At 40.3% G+C, this 25,727-nt stretch overlaps 1 protein-coding gene across 1 annotated transcript in view; it reads left to right on the forward strand.

The window, feature by feature from the left end:
- Positions 1-14,663, forward strand: part of PTGER2 (prostaglandin E receptor 2) — a 25,467-nt gene extending 10,804 nt beyond the window's left edge. Inside the window, exon 3 of the mRNA XM_026480385.4 lies at positions 3,146-14,663. Coding sequence (XP_026336170.2) covers positions 3,146-3,367 — 222 coding nt within the window. The 3' untranslated portion in view covers positions 3,368-14,663. The remainder of the gene's footprint in view (positions 1-3,145) is intronic.
- The last annotated feature ends 11,064 nt before the right edge of the window (positions 14,664-25,727 follow it).

The following is a 25,727-nucleotide window of genomic DNA, read 5'->3' on the forward strand; positions in this document are numbered from 1 at the left end:
TTCGTAGTGTATGCAAAAACATGTGTAGATTCTATCAGCCTGGGAAGCTGAATTCCAGAATATCACTGAAACGTTATTAACTTTTTGACCTACCAATTGTGTCAGCCTTGATTTAAAATGTAGGATTAGCAGGAGCGGGAGGGAAATGCGGAGTTATAGTTTAACGGGTACAGGGTTTCGGTTTGGGGTGATGAGAAAAAGGTTCTGGAGATGGATGGTGGTGATGTCGTCGGTGTTCTTTACCTGACGGCCAGTCAGGGGCAGCCACGAGAGGAGCACGGGGAGGCTCAGGAAAATGAAGTTTAGCATACTCACAGGTCCTAGAGCAGGAAACACTGCACAACACCAGGGCCACAAGGGAAATTAGTAGTGTCGGTCAGGAGGCAGAAGGAGCAGGAGCTGGACGACAGCCTGGGCCTCTGCAGAAGAATATTGCCTCCTGGGACAGAGGGCCAGATGGAGGGGCCAGGGCTTGGTCGCTTTGCATATCAAAGGACTGCTTCCAGTGAGCCCTTGGCAGTCTCTTAAGAATGTAGCCCTGGGGGTGGGGAGGGGCAGTCTCTTCCCCGCCAGAAAGCTTTAAGATGTCAAAACATCTTGATACACAGAAAATAAAAAACGTATACAGTTGCACAATAGAAATGTACTTAACGCCACTGACGATACACTTGAAAATGGCTAAAATGGTGGATTTCATGCTCTGTATATTTTACTACTGAAAACAAACCGAGACGGGCACCTGGGTGGCTCAGTCGGGGAAGTGCCCGCCCTCAGCTCAGGTCGTGATCCCCGGGTCCTGGGATCGAGAGCCCTGCATCGGGCTCCCTGCTCGGCGGGGAGCCTGCTTCTCCCTCTGCCTGCAGCTCCCTCTGCTTGTGCGTGCGAGCTCTCTCTGTGAAATAAATAAATAAAATCTTTAAAAATAAATAAATAAAAATAAAAACAAACCCAGGATCCACAATATCAAAAGCAGTGAATTCTAGGCAAAAAACAAGAACCAAAGGAAAAAAATGGGGAGGTAGGAGAAGACAAAACTTACATCAGGAACTTCAAGGGTCACTTTTCCCAGCATCAAAGAAGAAGTTGTCTTCTACAAAATCTTGGCCACCTTCTGAAATGCAAATTTTTAGCATTTCTAAAAATTACCCAGCATAGTAGATGAAAAGGAAAGGAAACAAATAGTACAGAATTGCTTCATCCTCTAAAACCATTTTTCACTTCTCATTGCTCTGTCACACTCTAACGAGATCAGGAACTGTGATACCGTACAGGTCATTTGCCACTGAAAACCTGACTCATGTCCCTGTGTGACACTAGAGCGCTGAGCCCTGCTACCCCGGAGCCCAGGATGGCTGATAAATAGAGTGTCATCATCTCCTTTAGCGAAGCTCGATCATAAACTCCGCTACAGACATCTTCTCCAGCGAGTGTCAGCTGTGTGTGTAGTAACTAATATACTTGAATCTACCAGACTTCTGTATGCTCTTATCCCGAATTTCTAAACTCCCAAATCGCTCCTTAGATACACCGTCTAAGTACTGTATATTTCTCAGCCAAAATAGTTTGGCTGACAAGAAAATGATTGCTCCATTGTCCCACCTAACTTTCTTCTTCTCTGTGTAATGAGGAAAATCCACCATCACTTCTTTTTCCTTGCTCATGTGCCAAGCCTTTCCTCCATTCCGTAGTCCAAGATTCTCTGGCATAAACACCTATGGCTGCCAAACCTTCCTGCTCTGTCCTAACATAAGCAACCCAAAGATGACTACTCTTCTCCTTCCCTGCAATTTGCTTTGCATAGCCAGTTGCCAGATACCTGCAGAATAAGTGCCAGGGGAAAAGGAAATAAGCCATTCCTTTTTCTGGCAAAGGAGTGTGGAGGAATGAAGTTGTATATAGCTCTCTAACTCACAGGTTCCCACTGGTAAGAAAGTCCCTAGAACATTATAAAGAACCAGTTTCCAAGACTGGGTATGAGGGGGGCCTGGGTGGCTCAGTCGGTTAAGCATCTGCCTTTGGCTCAGGTCATGATCTCGGGGTCCTGGGATCAAGCCCCGTGTCAGGCTCCCTGCTCAGTGAGGAGTCTGCTTCTCCGTCTCTCCCGACTCCCACTCCTGGTCTTTCTCTCTCTCTCTCTCTCTCTCTCTCTCTCAAATAAACCTTTAATAAAAAAAAAAAAAAAGGCTGGGTGTGATTTCCATTTGTTTCCTCTTTTCTGTAAGCTATGTGAAGTGTTTGATCTTTACTGAGCATGTACTATTTTATTCCTTTCAATCCGACCAAAACGTTGCATTGATCCCAAAATATATAAGGAATCGGAATAGAACTGGTATACCCATTTGAAAACATCAGTCAGGGTGAAAGATGTGTCAGGTTTCCATTACTTAGGACGTTGTTCTAAAGGCCTTTATTCTAATATAGGCTATCTGAATGTTGCCCATGGTTGAGCTCTTTAAGCTCAAAGAAGTTGGAATTTATGTCAAAGAAGTTGGAATTTATGTCCTAACTTTGCCAACTAAGCAGCCCTGGGAGCTTGGGCAAGTCACCTGACTTCTCTGCATGTCGGGGTCCTCACTGGTGATCTGGAAATATGGACAACATTGTGGGGTATTTACTGACCAAGCACTGTTCTAAACAGCATCCACATACTACTTCCTGTCATCCTCCCAACAAACCTAAGAAGTAGTATTGCTATCATTATCACCCATTTTAAAGATGTAGAAACTGAGGCACAAAGAGGTTAGTTTTTTTTCCTGTGGTTCCAAAGCCGCTTAATATACATGGAGCCAGGAGTGAAACCCAGGCAGTCGTGTGTCTGGAACCCAGGCTCTAGATATCTTTTCTCACTCAATTGTGATAATTACGTCAGATTTAATATTTGGATGTAAATGTGTTAACATATTGTTTTTACCTCTCCTGAAGTTCACTTCCTCATCTGTCAAAAGGAGACAACACTTACATTTCAGAGTGTTTGTCAGGAATAAACTTATGGAAGAAGACTGAGATTTCACTACCCATCTATCACCACCCCTGGCATGCAAAAAAAAAAAAAAACACATTTTGCTCTTAAATCTTAAGAAATTGCACCTGCTGTCCACTGCTACAATATACAACTGATATCATTTTTCCTTTTTGCTTCTCACAGATTTTTGCATATATGAATGAAACCTCTTCCCGAAGAGAAAATTGGGACCTCCAAGCTCTTAGATTTTTATCAATCAATTCAATAATTGACCCTTGGATCTTTGCCATCCTTAGGCCTCCTGTTCTGAGACTAATACGTTCAGTCCTCTGTTGTCGGGTTTCATTAAGAACACAAGATGCAGCACAGACTTCCTGTTCTATACAGTCAAATGCCAGTAAATAGATTGACCTTTGTCGACAGTAGTTAAGAAAGTGCTTCGTTAGCCAGCGTCTGAAAGATCATTTTGAAATGGCTCCTTGGACAAATGAAAAAGTAAGTTTACAGACCCAATGATTCTACCCTAAAACAGAGTGTACAAACATTTCAGCAGTGGTTGGGGCTACAGAGGTGCTGACAAGGCACTTCATGGAAGGTGGCGGAAGGATCTATAAAACCTACCCTCAATGTGCAAGTCAATGAGGTTGGTCTTTGGAGGAAAAACCAACTGCTTTTAGGACCCAGTTGCCTTTTGATTGAAGCTTTCCTGTTGAGTGAGAAAGCATGTGGTTTTGTAATTTGTTTAAAACCCTGAATAGTTAGCTGTGTTTTTTATTTCAATCTTCTGTGCTACTGCCTCATAAACACGCAGTGTGCAGTCAGACCAGATGAAACTTCGCGTGTCTCCTCTAGGAAGGCGCTGTGTGGAAGCGACTAGCACTGGGATCTTGTGATTGCTTAACAAACCCTTTGTTTGGCCAATGAATTTGGAAATCACAGGCACTTTGTCCCGTCCTATTTGTGTGTGTGCGAGGTCTCTCCGGTCACCATGGTATCATGCGTGGAAGAGGAGACTCAGCTGGTTAACGTCACTTTTCCACTAGTCCTGTAGAAGCTGTGTGTCAAAGTATTAGGTTATTTATTTTATAACGTCCATTGTGCTAAGAGTAATCAAGAACCCTTTCGGAATTTTCCTCTCAACAAGAAATAATAGGCTATTAAGAGAGTTTTTAATTCTGATTAATACTCCATTCGATTTCCAGGGAGGGGAACTGTGGCTACGTCTGAGGCCAAATATTAGAATTAAAAACTGAAAAATCTGGTCAATTCTCAATAAACCCTGAAGCTCTTCTATGGCTCATGTGGAGGCTGTGACTAACATCTACTTGATAAGATGACTGTGTTGTAGCAAAACTCATGCATCTACATTTTTATCCAGGAAACATGGTTTGACTCATACTATATAGGAAATCAGGCAACAGTGAGTCATAACTTAATATGTTTCTAAATCTAAACTTTTGCCATGGTATGAACCCAGGATCAAAATATTTCAGCGAATTTGCACCATTTGATCATCTTAGCTACTGCGTATACTCATCTGAGATGCTATGAAGATAAACTATGAAACAAAAATTTGAAAATGGAATAGTATTTGATGAATTCCCCCAAATAACAGTTTCTAGAGTAGGCATAATATTTTTAATAATATAAAAGTGCAAAAATTATATTTATTTTTGCAGGCAGGTTTTTAAAGTGTGGTTGCATTATAATTTAGATATTAAAATAGTCAGTATAGTTCTTGGTATTGGAGGATTTTTTTCCTTACAGCGTGATCTTCAGAATAGTACAACCACCTTATTTATTTATTTATTTATTTTGTAGTGAGTGTTATTACAGGATAGCTATTATAAAAAATGAGAAAGGGATGTTAGTTTTTTCCAAAGTCTCATTGAATTGCTTACGTAAAACCATTTCCTATAAGTAGTTATCAAACTAGGTAATCACTTAAAGTGATTCCAAACCAATCCAGCATCAGACACAATCTATGTCAAATCAGCTCTTATTTTTAAGAGAATAAATAAATGGTTTGCTTTTCTACTAATTTAAACAAACCAGGCAAAATTTAACTGAAATCTGGACATGTAAATAAATCTTCCCTGCACACAAGCATTCTAAAGTTAAGAAATTGTTCTAAATAGGACTAATTACACTCAAGGGTAATCCCTAAACATAAAATTCTGAAGTTACTTTGAATCTAGAAGATTGATTTCTTTTATCAGATGACTGTTTTTTCCTCTAAATGAAAATGTTAACTACAATCCTTCACTCCATCTCACCACCCCCCAAAATTCTGGAATAATGCCTGAGATCTTTTAAAAAAAGAAAAGGCACACTTGGACATACTATCACTAGTGGGAACACAATGATTCACTCTGGGGGCTCAATATAGAAGAGTTTAAGCCATTTATGTAAGAACTGGTAGATTCCTAGAGCTTTGTTTCCCAATTTACGCCTGTCCTTGCGCTGCGTTAGATGGCTAAACCCTGTTTTCTCATCTGCGTATACATAGAAGGAACTGAATGTAAAAATCCTATGTAATAGTCAATCACCTATTATTAATGGCAATTTAAAAGTAACAGAAAAAATTACTTAGAATAGGTATGTAAATATTTCCTTTCTAAAAATCCCTTCACATCAGACATACCTGTTTACACTTACTCATTTTCAAATTAAATAAAAACAGAAAGCTTAACCTGGTATGTTAGAGAACTGAACTGTGATAAAAGAAGACACCAATTTTATTAATTGTCCCCGACAGTGGGATAAAAGGGGAGAAACTATAGTGGATTTTCACCTCAGACTGCCAGCCCTAAGTTTAGGTGTCCAGGAATTGGATGGGCCAGAGTAGTCAGCCCTGAGCCAAATTGTTCCCAGTTCCCTCTGGCCTCAGGTCATCCAAGAGGGAACTGGGAAATTCTGGTACTAAAGTGTGGCCTTGAATCTCCAAAGATCTGATAGACGCTATAGAAAGCCTCCAAGAGACCTGAATCTCAGAGTGGTTTGGATCCATGTCAACCCAGAGCCAAAGTTCTAGAAACAGCGCCAACCCAAAACCACCATTTTGGCAGAGGCTGTGAGCCCCTCGCAGCGGGCAGGGAAAATCCAGTCTGAATCACTACATCCTCAGTGTAATTCAGTTACATTTTTTCGTCCCTGTCTGCTCATGCCAGTGCACTTTGAAGGGGTTGTCCTAATGTTCATGTGATGTCAGCTCTGATTAGAATCAAGAAAAAAACCTATATACTCAGGCTTAAAATTTGATGACATTGAAAGACGGGAAGACAATTAGCTTGCACTCATGTAAAGGTTTATTTCATTTAGCCAAAACTCATGGTTGTCTGAATTTAGGAAGAGCCCCCACTTGAGCCATTTACAGACAGAGAAGCAGTCTTCTCTGCAAATGAGTAGTTTCTTTTTTTTTTTTTTTAAGATTTTATTTATTTATTTGAGAGAGAGAGAGACACAGCCAGCGAGAGAGGGAGCACAAGCAGGGGGAGTGGGAGAGGAAGAAGCAGGCTCCCAGCGGAGGAGCCTGATGTGGGGCTCGATCCCAGAACGCAGGGATCACGCCCTGAGCCAAAGGCAGACGCTTAACGACTGAGCCACCCAGGTGCCCCGCAAATGAGTAGTTTCTATGTGTGGGCGGACAACACCTACTCATGCAGGTGGTGTTGCAACTTAAGTGTTTGATGATGATCTTCCGCCCCTTCGCACACTTAACTTCATTGGATTTCCTCCCTGAGGACACATTTATAACATACCTCCAATCACCTTATAGCGTTATAATTGATTTCTTTAATTCACAAAGCATTTTTATTATCATAAATGCACACTATGGAAATAAATATTATTTTAGCAAGTCACAAAAGCTCTAGTCTATACCAGGGACCAAGGACATGTACTGGGCATTAATTTTTATTTCAGAAAGTTACTTTTGGGGGGATAGCTTTTACAATTCTTTTAATTGTTAAGTAGATTTTCTTGGATTATATTTTTTTATTCCCTATAAAATGAATGTACTATTAAAGTCCAGTTCAGGTGGTTTAATTCTGAACCGAGTGTTTCATTTTTAAAATCTGCCACGAGTCAAATCAGTGATGTTTCCAGCAAAAAAGAGATGGCATGCTCCAAGGGATAACTGAGGACTGTTGAATGAGAGGAATATTTCAGAGTTAAGGGAATCAACAAGGGATGGTGAGACATCCCTCACAAGCTCTTCCCCTCCTTGCCTGAAGGGACAAAAAAGGAGCGGTCACCCAACTGGAACTGTAGCCTTAAGTAGGGAAGTAAGCACAACTGTCACAAAACCACGGGGAGGGAACAAGGGGACTACTTTCCTGGAAGATCTCTCCTCCTACTTTCTACTCTTCTGCCTGTTTCTCCCATTGGTGAAACCCAACTGTAATCCACAGAGTCAGGGGAGCCTGGGTAAAGCAGTCCATGAAGGCCTTACTACAGGGGAAGAGTAGATTTAGAGAGGAAGTGGAGAATATCCAGCACCAACACAAACATTGAAACCACAAAGTGATCAGCCTCTCCTCCTGCCTTCTACTCCAAATATCCTCTAACAAGCTCGGGGAATAGGAATCAGCCCCATCTGTGGGAAAGGAGGTAAAATACTATAGATTCCTTCATCAAAATATTGGTCCTAATCCCTGCTTTCCTGTGGCTTGGCATTTACTTTTATCTAACTTTGGAAGCATATGATTTTATATAATTGGAGAAAGAGAAGGGGAATCAGACCAAAACATCTTTGTTTCCCCCGCGCATAGCAGTATAGCTCTCTCTAGGCAGAACAAAGAGAGAGAACCATGTATGCTGGTCTAGAAATGAAATGGAGCCTCGTTTTTAAGAAGGACCACTAGAATGAGAAAAATCTAGAAAAAACTCACTTAGGGGCACCTGGGTGCCTCAGTCTGTTAGGCACCCAACTCTTGGTTTTGGCTCAGGTCATGATCTCATGGGTTGTCGGATCAAGCCCCTTGTCAGGCTCCATGCTCAGTGGGGTGTCTGCTTGAGGATTCTCTCCCTCTGCCCCTCCACCCACTTGTGCTGTCTCTCTCTTATAAATAAATAAATCTTAAAAAAAAAAAGAGAGAGAGAGAAAAGAAAAACCTCACTTAACAATGCAGGGCAGGTCGTTCCCAAATTTAACATAGCAGGGATGGGTCTACACAGCCATAGTAAAGAGAAAGTATATGTAGCAATTCAGCAATTCTGCATAATTTTAAATGCTGACACAAGTACAAGGAAAAAGCAAATTTTAACAAAATGGAAAAAGAAAAAAATTTGACTCCCAAGCTATCTGTCAAAGTTACCCTTTCTGCTACCACAGGATCTGTCTCTACTCCCCTCCTTCCATCCCCTTCCACAGCACACCTTTCCTAGCACAAACTGTCCCCTCTCTGGCCACCAGTGGGTCCTGTGTTATCTCTGCTGCATACACTCAACCTTTGTCCTTTCAGCAAACTAGCTTTATTCAGGGGCTCTTAAAGATTTGCCGGACTGCTGAGGCTTTTTCAGGCAAGTTGTTTAACCTCTCTGACTCTTACTTTCCTTATCTGTAATAGAAGGATAATAAAATTACCTGCCTCTTCAATTATTTTGAAGCTCAAATGAGGAAGTACATGCAGGACATTCAGCACAGAGCCTGGACATGGTAAATGCAAATAAGGCTAAGGATTAGTATCACCCTAAAAGTCCTGTTCAGGGGCCCCTCTGACCTCGTCACACACATCTGGCTCAGAGGGCTCATTCCTGGCAGGGGTCATGGTGCTAGGGGTCATGGTATCTATTTGTTGACTCTGGGTAACTGTCAAGAATAATGATGATAATAAGCGTGTCAGACAAGTTTGTGTTTCAGAGAATGCAGTGTAGATTGGCACATATGGGACAGTGTAGAGGAATGTGTAAGCATAAAAGAGAGGAGAGCAAGAGACACAGAAGGACAACAGGACACATAGCATGGCTCCTGTCCCCTCAACAGAGCCAAGTAGGGCAGCTTGGAGGGGACAGTACCTGAAACATTATTCGAACAGGATATGTTATGTGTTGGCAAACACTCTCTAGCACCACGTTGAAACTGAGGGACACCTGGGTGACTCAGTTGGTTAAGGGTCTGACTCTTGATTTCAGCTCAGGTCGCGATCTCAGGGTCATCATTCAGATCAAGCCCGTGTCAAGCCCTGCATGGGCCTCTGAGCTCAGCAGGGAGTCTGCTTGGGATTCTCTCTCTTCCTCTCTCTTTGCCCCTCCCCCTGCTCATACACGCTCTCTCTCTCTCTCTCAAATAAATAACTGAAACTAAGCAGATTTCATTTACACATCATCTTATAAAGCTCCCCAGACTAAATCCAACCCATGTGCCGACGACCTTTCATATTCCTGAGAACAGTTCCCAGGACTTGCCCAGGCAAATATTTCTGATTACTTCAGCTGTCATTTATGTGGCCCCTCGCCATTTTGGCGTCTCCCCAGATCTTATCCAAGTTATCCATGTCCACCTTAATATGCTGGGTCAGAATCAAACACGAACACAAAATTCCAAACCAGTCTTATCAGCACTGAGGGCTGTCACATCAGTTGCTGACTTGATCTGAACATTATCTTCTCATTAATGAACCTGAGTATTACGAGTCTTACTAACAACTAGGTCACACCTTTATAACCTTCAACAAGTAAAAGCAGGTCAGCGCTCCACTTTGCATAGAGGAAAACAGTGCAGGGGTGAAGGGAGTTGTTTACTGAGGACACTCTCCTGAGATCCCCCTTATGATTATAGTGCCAATCTTGCCACCTGACATCACACAGTCATTTGGTTTCTCATTACTCACTTGCCTATAAATTCTTGGATTGGTTCTGTAGACTAGGAGTCACGAGCTTTGAACTTATCAGCTGAAACTTGTCTTTTGTGTTAAAAACTTGGTCCTTGAGCTGATGTGGAATTAGATGCCTGCGCTGGGGCCCAGAGAATAATCTCTTTCCTTGAAAATGGAACTCACTACTTTTAGTCATCAAATGATAGTTTTGCCAGAATTAACTGACCAATACTCATCTCAGTCCTAAGAGTATGCATGATACGTCATAAATTAAACACTTCAAAATTCAACAGCTGCACAATGAAACCTTTGAAGACACAGTTGAGACTCTCTTTCAGCTTGTAGAAAGTTTCTTAACATATCCGCATTGTGAAGAGCCCAGAGGAACAAGCCAAAAAGCCTTAGGCTTTTGAAAATTCAACATTAACTTTTCATGTTTTTAAAAATACCTGACCTCGTGTTACTTGTAAAATGAAAGACACAATAACCACATCTCAGTGGGCTGCACACTTCTTTGACCTGTAAAAATAAATACTTCTGGTGTAAGGATGCATTCCAATAAAAGAAGAGCCCTTAACTATAAACTAGAGATCTCTATTCTCTTTACTACCTATTATGGTGACCAGGAAGTCAGACGCCCACTTCTAAGACGAAACAGATGTTCACATCTGTCCATGAAATGCTAGTTTGGAAAACTAAGGAAGGTGGAGAGTCAGAGTCCTGTCCTCCTTCTGCGAATTTCTTCTGTGTTCTCAATTAAGTTATAGTGAACCACAATGGTTGCAAAGATATATTAAGTGAGGAAACACAATTATTCTTCATTATCAGTGTTGATAGTTTTTTAAATGCCTTGTCTTTAGTTGACCTACCTGACCAAGTTAAAATACTCCTTTTTGGAATCCTTTATAATACGAATTTGGGATTAAGAGATAAATCACATGGAAAAAAAAAAAAACCCCTGATAGCTTTAGTAAACCAACAGTCAGAGTGGTAAAGCTGGGATTGGAATGCAGACATCAGATTGGTGACATGATGTGTCCCCATTCCCTAGGCCCTCTCTCCCTCCTCTCTCCCCTACTCCTGACTCTGGCCCCCAGCCCAACGTGCTATGCCTGGTGCACACCAGCAAGTTCCCATCTCAGGTCACTTCCCTGGCTGCTGTCTCTACCTGGAATAAATGCTCTTCTCCCAGACAGCTCACTTCTTCACTTCCTCATCTTCAAAATTTTACTCCAGTGACAGCTTCTCAGTGAGGCCTTCACTAACTACCCTTCCTAAAATTACACACACACACACACACCCATTCCTAATTCCCTTTACCCTAGTCCGTCCTTTTCCAATATGAGTGACCTTAAACATACCTCGAGGTTGACATATTTATAACATTCATGGTCTGTCTCCTTGCACTAGATTGTGAGTTCCGGGAGGGAGAGACTGTTGTTTCTTTTGTTTTGATGCCCAATGTTTTAGTATCTTCTAGTCCACTGAGAGGGGCAGCCTTGCATGGGTTATCAGAGCCCAAGAGGAATGAGGAGACTACCTACACAGGAGGTGAACTGGTGTAAGGTCTCAGAACCTGCGTGGGAGAGTAGGGCATCCTTGCAAGGGATGTTGCAAGCCCTGCAACAGGGTTTAGGAGCCTGATCAGGATGAGAAAGGCATGCATTTGTCGGGGTGGGCATCTGGTATGGGCTATCAGAACCCAAGCAGAGTGAGAATAGGTGTCCAATAGGGGAGTCAGGGGCTCAGACCTGGGGCAGATTGAACAGAAAGACGGAGATGTGGGGAAAAGGCTCATGGTGGGCATGGGAGACTAGTTACAAATGGATTTACCAAAAAAGCAAATATATTAAGGATAATGGAAACCAGGTCTGTCACTGTTAGAGAAATATAAAAAGGGAGAAAAGTAGAATGAATGCTGTAGTATTGGATTGGAATTGAGGGTATTGGTATTCACTCCTACTTTTCAACTTATACAGATAAATACAGAAATAAACACATATATAAGTATGTGTGTGTTTTCTGGTTTTGTCTGCTGAGACTGAGATTAGCAACTGCGGGCCCAGCCAATAGCAGTAAGCACATCTACCACACAGATCCTGAGCTCTAAATGCCATTTTCCTCTAAAAGGAGCCAGGGCTCCTTGGAGAAATATTTGACCCCAGGCCAAGGGCAGAAAAAGTGTAAGACAAACCAGGAACATCTGATTGTGCAAGAAAATTAGTGTTCAAGGAAAGGGAGCCATAAACAGGATATTTATATGGTCTCAGAGTGCTCCTGACAAAATAACTATTAATTACTAGAGGGAAAGAGTAACTTTACAGTGAGAAATGCTGACAGACCCTAATTTAACCAGGGGATCCGAGTAAATAAACATCCTTAGTAATGGACCCATTTGCACTGTGAACTGAAAGATGGGACTCAGGAAGAACACGGTGTCACTTCTGTGGTATTTCTCCCTGTCAAAACTTCGTAACCTGAATCTAATCATGAGGAAACACCAGACTAACCCAAATTGAAGAATATTCTACAAAATGCCTGGCCTGTTAATCTTCAAAAAGAGTCAAGGTCATGCAAATGAAGAGAAGAGTTGAGGAACCGTTCCAGACTGAAGGAAACCAAACGGATAGGACAACTAATGGCAGGGCATGGTTTTGAACTAGACCCCATCGCTATGAAGGACCCTGGTGCGACTAGCACAATTTACATGGGTTTTGAAGAACCGATGGTAGGAGACAGCAGTGTTAACTTCTCGATTTGGGTTATTATATTGTGTCATGCACCAGAATGTCTTTGGAGATACTCCGATGCATTCCTGGATAAGGATGCATCACGTCGGAAACCTTATCACAAATAATTCAAGGAAAAAAGTTACAAAGTTCCCATGAGTTTATGATGATTTCAACATTAAAATTTTTTTTTTAATGAAACAGCAGGCACAGTCCCTGAAAAAGAAACAAAAAGTTTCGTGCTTTTTGTACATAGGGAGAAATTAACAAGGTAAATTAGAATCAGAATCTAATTTCTATCACTCTGATTGTTTTCCTCACATATTTTGGTTTTGAGCTGTGAATGAGTATCTATGAAATGAAAACCAAAACCAAATATTAATGATGGATATCTTATTGGCAGGAGAAGAGCTGTTATCTTAATCTTTCCAACCATTCACCACCAAGTCAGGCCAAGCATCAATATGATACTAATGGTTTGGCTTAAAGAATTTATACACCTATCATCACATTCCAATTACGGAAAAGGAGACCAAACACATTTATGACCATGAGCTGTCATTTGAATTTACATGAGTTATTTTTGGGGGAAATGCAGCTATCTCAGCATCCATTTAATTTTAGACATCGTAAGAGAAAATGATTCTGCCCAAAAGAAAACACAGCTTATCCACCAGAGGTCCAGCCCCACGCTATGATTATTTGAGTTTGGGGACTTCTGCAGCTTCAACAGAATCATCAGTTCATTCTTAACTATAAAATAGCCCTACTTCAACCTTCTTATTTCTCAGTTCGACCTGGACTGATACAATAAGGTTTTGAATCTTACGAATGAGGATTAATCTCAAATGAAAGTACTGCATCGTTCTGTTTAGCACTCACATCCTCCCCAGCCCATCCTTCACGCTGCTCTCGGCGGCATTACCCTTGGAAGCAGACCAGCGCTGTGGTTGGTATAAAGTTTGGACTCCGAAGTTGGACAGACCTCATATCAAACCTAACAGTTGGCATTTACTGTATAATCTTGAGCAAGTTAACTTAGACTTTCTAAGCCCCTTCTGTCACCTTATCATGAGGACAGTACTTGCCCTCCTCACGTGCTTTTAAAAAATGACAGTTGCTGTTATCATCATTGATTTTTTAAATGAAAATGTCATCATATTATTAAGATCCTATATTGCTAGCGTATTGATTTCCAGCCCTCTGATGTTCCAAACTGTCTTATCATACAGCCACTACACGTAGACCACCAGCACCATCAGCACCACCAACACAGACATCATCATACTGGTGTCTATCTAATGACACGTTACCAACACATCTGAGGTTGACCGGGGACACTGAGGAGTCTGGTGAAGTCACAGATGATGCAACTGATCGAATCTGCATCTGTGTTCACAGCAAGGAGTCACCCAAGAAGTAGTGCCTTGAGCCACTGCCCCACCTATCTCCATGCCACACAGACAGTGGGAGGCATTCGTGCATGTCTTGTCCCCAGACAGTCTCATTGCTTGTCCTCTCATTTTGTTCTTGGCTCTGCTCAAATGTCACTTCCGCAGAGAAATCTTCCTTGACTAATATAAAGTGACTCTATAAAATGTCCCCGTCACTCTCTTTCCTTTTCCCCTCAGTCTGTTTATTTTTCTTTATAACCTTTATTACCCAATTATACTGGCATTATCATTGGGTGTGGGGAAGGGCATGTGGGTGTGCACCTGTGCAGAGGCTTATTGTCTTTCTCTCGGAGTGGAAGAAAAATCTCCATAATGGCAGGGTTTTTGCCTTTTTTGTTTGCCGTCAGAACAATATCTCATATGATAGGTGTTCAATAAATATTTATTAAGTAAATAAATGGATGAGTCTAATTGTCAGCTCACAGTTTGGAGAAAAACGAACCCAATTTTTAATTAGGGCCAAAGGCCTTTGGAAAAAAAAAAATTCCCATGTTTGCTACAGGGAGATTTACAAGGAAAGAAGACAACTTCGGTACAATTCATGCAAAACAAAGCAGAGCAAGCAAGCAAAAAACCCAAAGTAGCCTTCACCCACAGAGCTTCTAAGACACATTTGTAAAAGCATATATTTTTGTATTATTTCTTTTCTGTTTGTTGTCATGGTTGGGGTTTTTCTTCTTATGGAATAAATTTCTAAAAATAGAACACCGCTCTGTAACATTGCACCTCTCGGACCTAGGAGTCTCACCTGTATCTCTTGTCCAGAACCCATTCATTTCTCAGTCATCCCTGGCTCCCTGTCATCCCCAGGGTAAGAGTCAAGCTCCTTAGCAGGCAAGCCAGGGTGGGCTGGGGCTGCCCACTCCCTGCTCTCAGCTGAGGTACCTGCGGCGTCTGGTCTTAGGGCTAAAGTACTTGCAGTTTCACCCACCATTGACTCATGTTGCCCCTCAGCGTGCAGAGCCTCGGCTCCTCTGTCCTGGTACACACCTACCCACCTTTAAGTCTCCGAGGGAGCTATTCCTGACCTTTCTCCTACCATGACATCAATGAAAATCAAATTAATTCAACATTATGGTCAATAGTCTGTTTGTAACTCTTGGCTAAAACTGGTTAGAGCAACTAAAATTAATCCAGCCCCTGCTTTTTCTCTACATACTGTGTGTGTGTGTGTGTGTACACACACACACACATATATATATTTATATACACTATATGTACCTCTGAACACATATCTTTAAAATGTTTTCTTTTAATTTACAAAAAGTCCATCCTATTCCATATAGAGTATAGCTTCTGAGTCCTAATTATGATAATATAATACGCACCAAAACAATACCTGTGGAATCGTACACCATCTACATCTATAAAAGAAACTGAATTCAGGTAGAAAAACATACCCGAGACTAGTTTTTTATCCCCCTGCAAATAATCTTACAAATAGTACCCAATTTTTAAGAAAAATACAAAAAAAAAAAACACTGTTTCAGTCAGATGTGTCTCTGTGAACCTATTTATCATCTTAACAAGAACTTGGAATAAGGAAATCCAGTTTGTTCAGTCACAAAATGTCATATTCCAAGAAGACTTCCCGAGTATAAATTATAGCACAGAAATAATGGTGTTATACTTAGATACATTGTTCTACATGAAATTTTCTCAAGGCAAAACATAAAATAAAACTGGTTTCTGATAAGCATCTTTATTTCTTATGCCAAAGAACAGTCCCCCAGGGGTTAAAACTAGAGGCTGTCGTTTGGGTTTCCTAAGGAATGAAAGATAAGATCTCAGAAGTGACGTAAATAATGAAGTAGACCAGATGCCATATACCAAAACTTTTTAGTAGGCTTCCACTTCAAATCTTTATCCAGAAGTTTTGTTCTGTATTCAGATGATTTATTTTGAGTCAAGAATTTTCACCCAAGACACAGGAGCAACAAGGACATCTAGCTTTGGCTGAAGAAGAAACACACAAAATTAGCAAATACACACATAAAAAGAGACCCCGCATTTTCACTGTAAAGAGATCATTATGACCTATATCTTGTTTCCAAACATCAGTAAACAAAAAGTGGTCTTTGAAATAAAAAATCATTAAAAAAAAAAAGTGGTCTTTGAGAGGATTCTTCTTCAGAAATGCAGGTGTTAGGAGGATTCTTCTTTGAACTTTTCTTTGGAGAGTTCTGTGAAAATCAAACATTCTCGAGACAATATTCTGTTTTTATTTTTTGTATCCCATGGCTTCCAGAAAGGATTTGAGGAAAGTTACAGTGGTAAATCACATATGCAACAAATAATCATGTATAATTTTATATATGTCTTTAAAAAATTTTTTATATATGTCTTTAAAAAATTTTTAAATTTATACTATATATGTCTTTTTAAAAATTTTTGACCTGTCTTGATGTGGTAGAAATTTATTATCTAATCCAAATAAAGAAAAAGTCAACTGTCAACTTTGAGGGACTGTGGAAAAATATTGTGGACAATGTCCAATGTTGGAAGATAAGAAATATTTTTCAAATGAAGCCTTCACAGACTTTTATTAAAAATTTGAAAACTTGGCCCAGTGAAGGTATTTTGTATGCAGTCAACATGATGTGATATACATAAGATACTTTCTGACTAGCACAACAATTATGGTGGCTCTTTATTGTCAATGTAGTTAAGCTAAAACCATGTTTCTCAGAGTTTCCCTCTCTGCATGGTTCTGGGTTCAGCCTTGCTATAAGAGAAATTTTTTCCAGATTTGGAAAGCAGAAGTGAAGCCGCAGCCATATTTAAGCTTAGGATGTTGGTGTTAAGTCAGGCTCCACTGCAGCTCATACACATTGTTGTGGCTTTGCTGACTCATTGTGTTGGCCTGGGAAGGCTGGACCCTCAGTTTCCTACCTCCTCCCTCAGCTCTGTAGGACAGCAGCTGAGCCCACCACACCTCCAACAGGGGTTGGGTTTATCTCCTTCAGTTTGTTCGAATATGGGACCAGACTCCTTTGTTGCTCCAAGAATATACCAGACCTTCTTCGGCAGGTTGTTCAGTCAAATCACAGAGAAGGTGGTGGGAGCCTGATAAAGAGTATTCTAGATATTTATCCTGAATATTCAAGACTGATAAAAGAGATCCTAGAAAAAGATAATATTGTTATTAAGATTTACTTGGCTTATTGCTCCCTTTGGGGATATTTTTAACTTTATACCATAAACAGGGTTTGTAAGAGTGACCTACCAACTTTCCAAAGAAGGCTGTCTTTTGGGCCAAGGAAAACAAATGGTACAAGGATGGAGGCTCATTCTAGAAAGATTTTTGTAAAACTGACAGCATAAAAGAGGTAGCTAGTCTCCATAGTTTGGACAGGCTGTCCACAGAACAGTACAAGTTGTTTCATTATTCAAAATAGGGAAAAAATATACATAACTACAAAGCCAGTCAACTAGAACAAGAAGGAGATACTATCACTGTTTTATTCTACTGATCTGGAAAACTAATCAATGCAGTTAGACAATAAACAGACACAAGAAGGATGAAGACTAGAAAAGGATATTTACATGGGGGGTCATGGGGACGTTATTTTGTCTACTACACCAAGGCAATTTTGAAGAAGTACCAGGAGAGGGAATTTGACATATTAGATACTAAGACTTACAACAAAGCTGTAATAATAAAAATTGAGTGACAAAGAGATATAAACAAACAGAACTGAGAACTTGGTATACAACAGAGGTAATATTAAAGATTAGGAAGGAAAGTCAATAAATACTGTTAAGATGATTAGTTATCCATGTAGGGGAAAAAAATAACGAGATCCCTACCTCATGATATACATAAAAATAAATTCTAGGTAAATTGTGTGGACCTAAAAAGGTAAGGAAAATATAAAAATACAAGGCAAGGAATTTTATGACCTCAGAAAGAGAAAGATTTCTTAAACAAACATCCCCCGCCAAAAAATAACATATTGTATACTAAAATGTAATACTCCTGGTTGACTCAGTCGGTTAACCCTCTGACTCTCAATTTTGGCTCAGGTCATGATCTCAGGGTCCTGGGATCAAGCCCCGTGTTGGGCTCCACGCTCAGTAGGGAGTCTTCTTGAGATTCGCTCCCTCTTCCTCTGCCCCTCCCACTGTTGCTGTCTCTCTCTCTAAAATAAATAAATCTTTTAAAAAATATATAGTACACACAATAAAAAACCCTATGAATAAAGTAAAAAGACAAATCACAAATTCTAAAAGGTCTTTCCTGTCCATGTAACTAAGCATTAACACCGAGAATATAGGAAGAATATAAGTCATAAGAAAGTTCAATTATATAAAAATTAATTCAAAATAGATTAGAGACCTAACTATAAGAGCTAAAATCATAAAAATCTTAGGAAAAAATAGGAGTAAATGTTCATGGCTTTGGATTTACCAATGGTTTCTTAACTATGACATCAAAAGCACAAGCAACAAAAGAAAAATATAGAAAAATTGGACTTCATCAAAATTAAAAACTTTGCACATCAAAGGACACTACCAAGAAAGTGAGAAGAACCTACAGAATGGGAGTAATATTTGCAAATCATATAACTGATAAGCATCTAGTAGCCAGAATAAATAAAGAGCTATGACAACTCAATAACAAAAAGAGAACTCACTAAAAATGGGCAAAGAACTTGAATAGACATTTCTCCAAAGAAGCTATAAAAATAGCCAACAAGCAACATGAAAAGATGCTCAACGTCATTAGCCATTTGGGAAATGCAAGTCAAAACCACAATGAGGTAAAGCCCACACCCACTAGAATAGCTGTAATAATAGTAACTTTTAAAATGGAAAAAAACAAATGTTAATAAGGATGTGGAGAAATTGGAACTCTTGTATGTTGCTGGTAGGAATGTAAAATGGTGTAGCTATTGTGGAATGCAGTTTTGGGTGTTCCTCAGAAAGCTAAACATAGAAGTCCCATTATGACTCAGCAATTCCATTCCTAGAAATATACCCCAAAAATTGAAAACACGGCTTCAAACAGATACTTGTATGTTGATGTTCATAGCGGAACTATTCACAATAGCCAAAGGGTGAAAACAATCCAAATGTCCATTAACTGTTGAATGGATAAACCTAATGTGGATTATCCACACCATTTGTATGTGGTACATACAAATCAGTATTATTCAGCCATAAAAAGGAATGAAGTACTGATACCTGCTACAACATGAATGAGGCTTGGAAACATGCTAAGGAAAAGAAGCCAGTCACAAAAGGCCACATATTTATATGGGGGGAGAATAGGGAGTGACTGCTTATCAGCTGTTGGGGTGCCTTTTGGAAGGATGAAAATGTTCTGAAACTAGATGGTGATGATGGTTGAACATCATTGCGACTGTACTAAATGTCACTCATGGTCAATTTTATGCTATGTGTATTTCACCACAATAAAAAAAGCACCAATGATATATTATATACATTAGGATGCTATACTCCTATCTGGTAAAAGACACCATAAATAATGTGTAAGGACAATCCACAAATTCTAAAAGACTTTGCCACTCATGCAGCCAAAAAACATAATATCAGGAATATAAAAAAGTATTTCTATAAATCTATGAGAAAATACAAATAATAAAATGGGAAAATGAGCAAAGACACCATTAAGCAATTTAAAGAGGAGAGAACCTAAATGGCCAAAAAAAAAGTATGACAAAATGTTTGGCCTCATTGGTAATCAGGAAAATAAAAATGTATTTTGTACCCCTAGGACAAGTAATACTTTGAAAGTCTGATAATGATAATACCTTGTATTAGTGCGGATATAAAGAAATGGAATTATAGAACATAATAGAATAGATAGAATGGAAATAGAATAGAAATAGAATTCAATTCTAATACGTGACCATCAGTATGCACACTGGAACAACTTTGGAGACCAATTCGGCAGTAGCTGATGAAGTTGAAAATCTGTGTATTGTACTGATCAGCAATCCCACTTTTAGAAATATACTCTAGAGAATAGTATTTTAGTACAAGGAGACATATACATATATGCCCACAATAGCATTGTTGGTTACTGCCAAAAGGGATGGCGGGAGTAAAGAGTTTTAAATAAATAGATAAATAAATTGTGGAATAGTCCTACATCAGTTAGAATGAATGGCTAAACTAGACCTAAATGCTTCCTTATGGATAGATCTCAAAAACAATACTGAGTATTAAAAAAAAAAAAAAAGACAGGGGCGCCTGGGTGGCACAGAGGTTAAGCGTCTGCCTTCGGCTCAGGGCGTGATCCCGGCGTTATGGGATCGAGCCCCACATCAGGCTCCTCTGCTGGGAGCCTGCTTCTTCCCCTCCCACTCCCCCTGCTTGTGTTCTCTCTCTCGCTGGCTGTCTCTATCTCTGTCAGATAAATAAATAAAATCTTTAAAAAAAAAAAAAAAAAGACAAGTTTCAGACTGATTTATAGAATAAACTGAACTTGCATAAAGTTTTAAAATACAAACATGAACCAAATGTTATCATCAACGCAGACACCTGTAGCAATGATAGAAATAGAATCTTAGAAGGAAAAGGTATCCAGCAACTTCTCGATGATGGTGCATCTGGGGAAAGAAGGAGGGGAATGAGGTGGCACAAAAGAGATATTGTCTCTCATTTTTATGTCTTGAAAAAGTCTGAAGCAAATAAAACACATTGTTAATATGTGTTAATTCTGAAGAGTGAGCACCCACGTTTTTGTTATATTACTTTTTATGCTTTCTCTGAGTCTAACATGTTTTGGAATAAAATACCCAAAAGTTTGTTAATGTTGGGAAATAAAGGAAGAAGCAACTCTGCAAAGACCAAGTACAGAAATGTGTACATTTTGCTAGGGTGACAAAATCAACTAAATCAGCTGTGTGTGTGTGTGAGAGAGAGAGAGAGAGAGAGAGAGAATGTTCCATGCCACAGAAACAGCCAAGTTGTGCTTCTTTGAAGAGAGATCTCATAACAACAACTTTGAGGACACACCGCAGTCAGAGATCCCCGGACAGCACTGTGCCCACACACTTGTGTGTTTGCCTAGGACAATGTGTGCTGCAGTCATCAGAGGGCACTTCCCGTAGCTCTTCCAGAGAAGGCAGCCAAAAAATAGCAGATCCAGAACACAAATTATCCCCGCTCCAGGCTGACTCAATATTTTTCATACCCTGGGTTCATTTATTTGCTTATTGACTTAAATCTGATATGAGACCTAATGTTGTGGATTGAATCAAATGGTTTTTTTGATTACTTTGGCTATTATAAATGCAACTGGAAAAAAGTGATATCCAATGCATTTACCTTTGAGACGGTTTTCAGACACCAGCTCCTGTTTTCTGAAGGATAGCAAACGGAAAAGGTTCTCACCACTCCTGTAATCTGCTGTTGATTTTCTGGGCTGCACATGCTGAGTTAATATTCGAATGGCCATTCAGAAATGAAGGCTTCTTGACAAAGGGGCCAAGAGATTTCAGCAGCCCCACAGTTCAGATCTCTTCTTGGCGTGATGCGTCCAGATTGCCTGCCTGCTCAGCTTGCAGGAATTCTTCATTTACACGCTACTTTTGCAAACTAATAAACACTCCTTCCTCATGCAGGCTAGCTGGCAGAAGCCCTGACTTAGTGTTCTGGGTTTTTTGAACCCTACCACAGGAGATAAAGCAGGGAATTTCGTTCCTAAGAATCATCACAATGTATAAATATTGCGTGTCCATAAGTGCTACATTAAGATGGGGTTTCTGTTTGGTCAGATTGGTCAGACTATTATTTGCACAGCACGCTTTCTGAAATGAGGAGAACTTACTCCTGAAGCAGAGTCAACAATGAAATTCATAACCTTTTCCTGCATCTCTTTACTCAAAACTCTCTAGAACACAATCTTTCCTGTTAGAGTATAAACTTGGGGGCTGGAACATGGTCCTTCTTATCTAGCACAGGGCCTGGCACCTACTCGGTAGCAGTTGAGAATAGTGCGAACATCAGATGATCACATGGACCATGGATTGTCTTATCTAACCACGACACAAGAAGCATGTTCTCTCCTCTAGTCTTGGAAGATTGAACAACAACAAAAAGAACTAAAAAGACTGTAATTCTAATCATCCTCAATCAAAAGCACCATCTTTTTACATATGAGGAAATCGTAAGTACGGTGATTGTAATTTGGAAAAAAGACTATCTCACACCAAAATCTGTAATGATAAATAGCTCATGAACAATTACCCATTAATCTCTGAAGAACCATTCTTGATATTGAAGGACAAGACCAAGATACTGATTTTTATGTGTGTGCATATGCCCACTTACAAAACAGGAAACATTAACTCTCATCTATAAGATGAAGTTTCCAAACTCTAGGTGGATGGGCTGTGGTACCCAAGGGAGACTCCTTGCTGAGCAGCCAGATGCGTCTGGATGTGTAAATCTGCGTGTAAGCAAGATGGTAGAGCTGGATCGTTCTGGGTAACAACAGAGAGAGGACGTTGCAACCTGAAAGACTTTGGAATATAGGGCATAGCAGTAATACATTTGAAAAAGAGCCCAAAACACTGGTGTGCTGTGTAGAAGAAAGACCGGAGAGAGAAACCCCTATGAAGACATGGCCAAGGACCAGGAGGGGCCTTTGGGAAACAATTGTCTAATTAGGGTTTAAGCTGTTTGCTATGAGATTTACGACGTAAAATGCCTCTGCCATCTTCTAAACGAAAACTTCAGTTTACATAACTGTATGAGCAAACGCTATTTAAGGATCTAAGAGACAGGCTGAGTTCTGTTTCTGGGTTTACATGAGGCACAAAAGAGAGAAAGGACATACGGACAAGGCGGTAGAGGATGACCGTTCTACTGACAGCCTCTTGGATGTCTTTTAAGAATCTCAAAACTAACATGATCAAAACAGAACTCTATTCTGCTCCTTCCCCAGGCTTCCTCATGTTATTGAATGACACCACACTCACCAAGCTGCTCAAGCCCAAAACCTACATATCTGCTTTACTTCCTCACCTTCTCTTACTCCCTACCTGTAATCCATCAGCAAGTCCTGCCAACTCCACCCCACAAACATATCCCAAATCCATCCACTTGGCCACATCTGTCAGGAGCTACAACAACAGCCTCCTAACTGATCCCCTTACTTCTGCTTTTACCAACCACAACCACCCTGCACTGACTCATGGTCTCCTCTTCATTTGGCAACTATAGTGACCCTTAAAACTCAAGGCCATATCATGGCCCTCCCATGCTCAAAACTCTCCAATATTTGTCCATGCTACTGAGAATACTGTCTTCCTTCACCATGGCCTATAGATGTGACATGACCCACCCTTTGGGCCACATCTCACCCCTCTCTCCTGTTCCTCTTTTATCTCAGAGGTACTGCACGGCTTCTGTTTCTCAAATGCCTTGGCCACAAGATCATCCCCTTTTCCTGGAATGTTCTTCCTCCAGATTTTTGCATGACTAGCTCCTTTTTTAAATAAGATCTCAGCTCAAATGATACTTCCTCCAAAAATCGTTCCCTATTCTAATGCAGCCATACTTTCACTAGAAGCACTTCATCATATGACCCTGACTTTTTATCTTCATAGCACTTATCACTATGGGAAATCTTTTTCACCTCCATTTCTACCTTCCCTCATCAGAATGTATGATTCATAGAGGAGAAACTGTATCGTTTACTACCACATCTCAAGACAATGCCTGGCACACAGTAGAAATTCAGTAGACACTAGGTGAGAGGCAGTATAGCACAGTGGTTAAACATCTGAACTCTGGCAGCACTGCCATTTACTAGCTGTGCAATCTTAGGTTGCTAACTTAACCTCTCTGTTTCCTCATCTATAAAATGAGATGATGATAATAGCATTGGCCTCATAGAGTTTTTGTGTCGATTAAATGAGTTAACCTATTTTAAATGTTTAGAGAAATTCCTGGCATAATAAGGACTATACAGGTTAGCTATTTTTCACTTACTCGGATCAGCCCTTAATTTCTTCTGCATAGGCAGAAAAAAATTCTGTATCTTCAGACTTTTAATTCATTCATAGCTAGCAATATACGCCAAATGATTTACATACTTTCCATTCCTCTTTAAAGCAGCCTAGGAAAGAATCAACAAAGGGGCATGGATGTTCCTGCTCTGTGACTAGGAGAATATGTGGCCAAGAGCACATGACCAGAGGCATTTGAGGTCACAGAACTTACAAAAATTTAAAGACTCAGGAGTGTGAGAGCAGAGCCTCAGCATCTTTCCCTTGTAAACCTTCAGAGAACACATGACCTCTTCTGCAGGTGTAACAATCAAGTTATTTTCAAATATATTATTATTAGGGTAGAATGAACTCTACCACACTTCCTCCATATCCCTCCCCCACCAACAAGTAAGTTTCATGTTGGTAGAGTTGCCAGATAAATTACAAGACACCAATTAATTTGAACTTGAGATAAATAAAGCATTTTTTAACTGAAATTCAAACTTCACTGAATGTCCTATATTTTTTATTTTGCTACACCTGCATGCCGGGTACTGGAAGACTCTGGGCCTGATATTGGAAGAGGCTTTGCAACAGACAGATCTGGGATCAAATCTGAATTCGTGGACATAATATGGAAGCAACTTTGAGCAAGTACTTAAATCTCACTGAACTTCAACACATCTGTAAACAAACCTACTTCACAGACTATCTATGGAGCTCTGCAAGGTAGGCTTTGGGAGAGAGCTTAGCATAGTGCCAGAGGGATGGATAAAGAGGAAATTTGCAAAAAAACATTGGCCTGCCTTCCATCCCTTCTAATGCTTCAGGTCTGATCTCTGGCTGAGATGCTGAAAGTCATTTTTGTCTAGGATAATTAGAATTAGCCTTAAAGGTGATTGAATTAAGGAAATAAAGTGATATTTGAACATCACATTCCCCCGTATCAATTATCTATTGTCACGATAATTCTGTGTAACCGACAACTGTGAAACCTCAGCGGCATTCAACAGTAACATCTATTCTCGTTCGTAAGTCCAGAGGTTAGCTCAGTGATTGTGCTGACATGAGCTGAACTAGTTAGGCTCATTTACACATCTGTGGTCAGCTCTTAGCCTGAGTGGTGACCAGCTGGTCTAGGATGACCTCAGCTGGGATGACTTGGTTCTGTGCTACCTGGTCTCTCAACCTCCAATAATCTTATTGCTCTTAAGACAAGGATAAGGGTCTGAGAGAAGAAGCAGAAATATGCAAGTGTTTTCGTAAGACCATCTGTCCTATTGGCTAAAGCAAAGCATGTGGCTAAGGTCAGATCAGGTCAGAAGGGCACTACCAAAAGGCATAAATATATAGAGGAATGAAACAACAGGACGATTAGTGTTATCAATCTACAACACCCCAATACATGGAGTTTGTAGAGTAAAATTTTAAATTTAAGAAATTGATAAATGGAGGCATGAACAATGTAGTAGACACCTGTTGAGAGGTTGAGAGGCCTGCCCTGCCTCTCAGCCCCGGGAGCTGCCCAGCCCTTCCACAGGAGTGGGTTCCTGGCAGCCTTGCTTATGCTGGTGATTCTATGACCTGGTTTTGGCTGGCCAGCCACAGGGGGAACCCCTGACCCAAGCTGACCCAGTCACTTTCTCTTTGGAATTTGGGAATGGAACCAAGAAAGTCGAGTTAGCATCTGTTTGGGATGGCACCTGCAACATGTAACCTTGGGCACCCTGGGGAGATGGTGTTTTGCCACATGAACTGACGGGCAGAAAGAACAGCCAGTCTCTTAGCCAATAGAG

Source organism: Ursus arctos, unplaced genomic scaffold, assembly GCF_023065955.2.
Source record: "Ursus arctos isolate Adak ecotype North America unplaced genomic scaffold, UrsArc2.0 scaffold_25, whole genome shotgun sequence".
In the NCBI taxonomy this organism is placed as follows: domain Eukaryota; kingdom Metazoa; phylum Chordata; class Mammalia; order Carnivora; family Ursidae; genus Ursus; species Ursus arctos.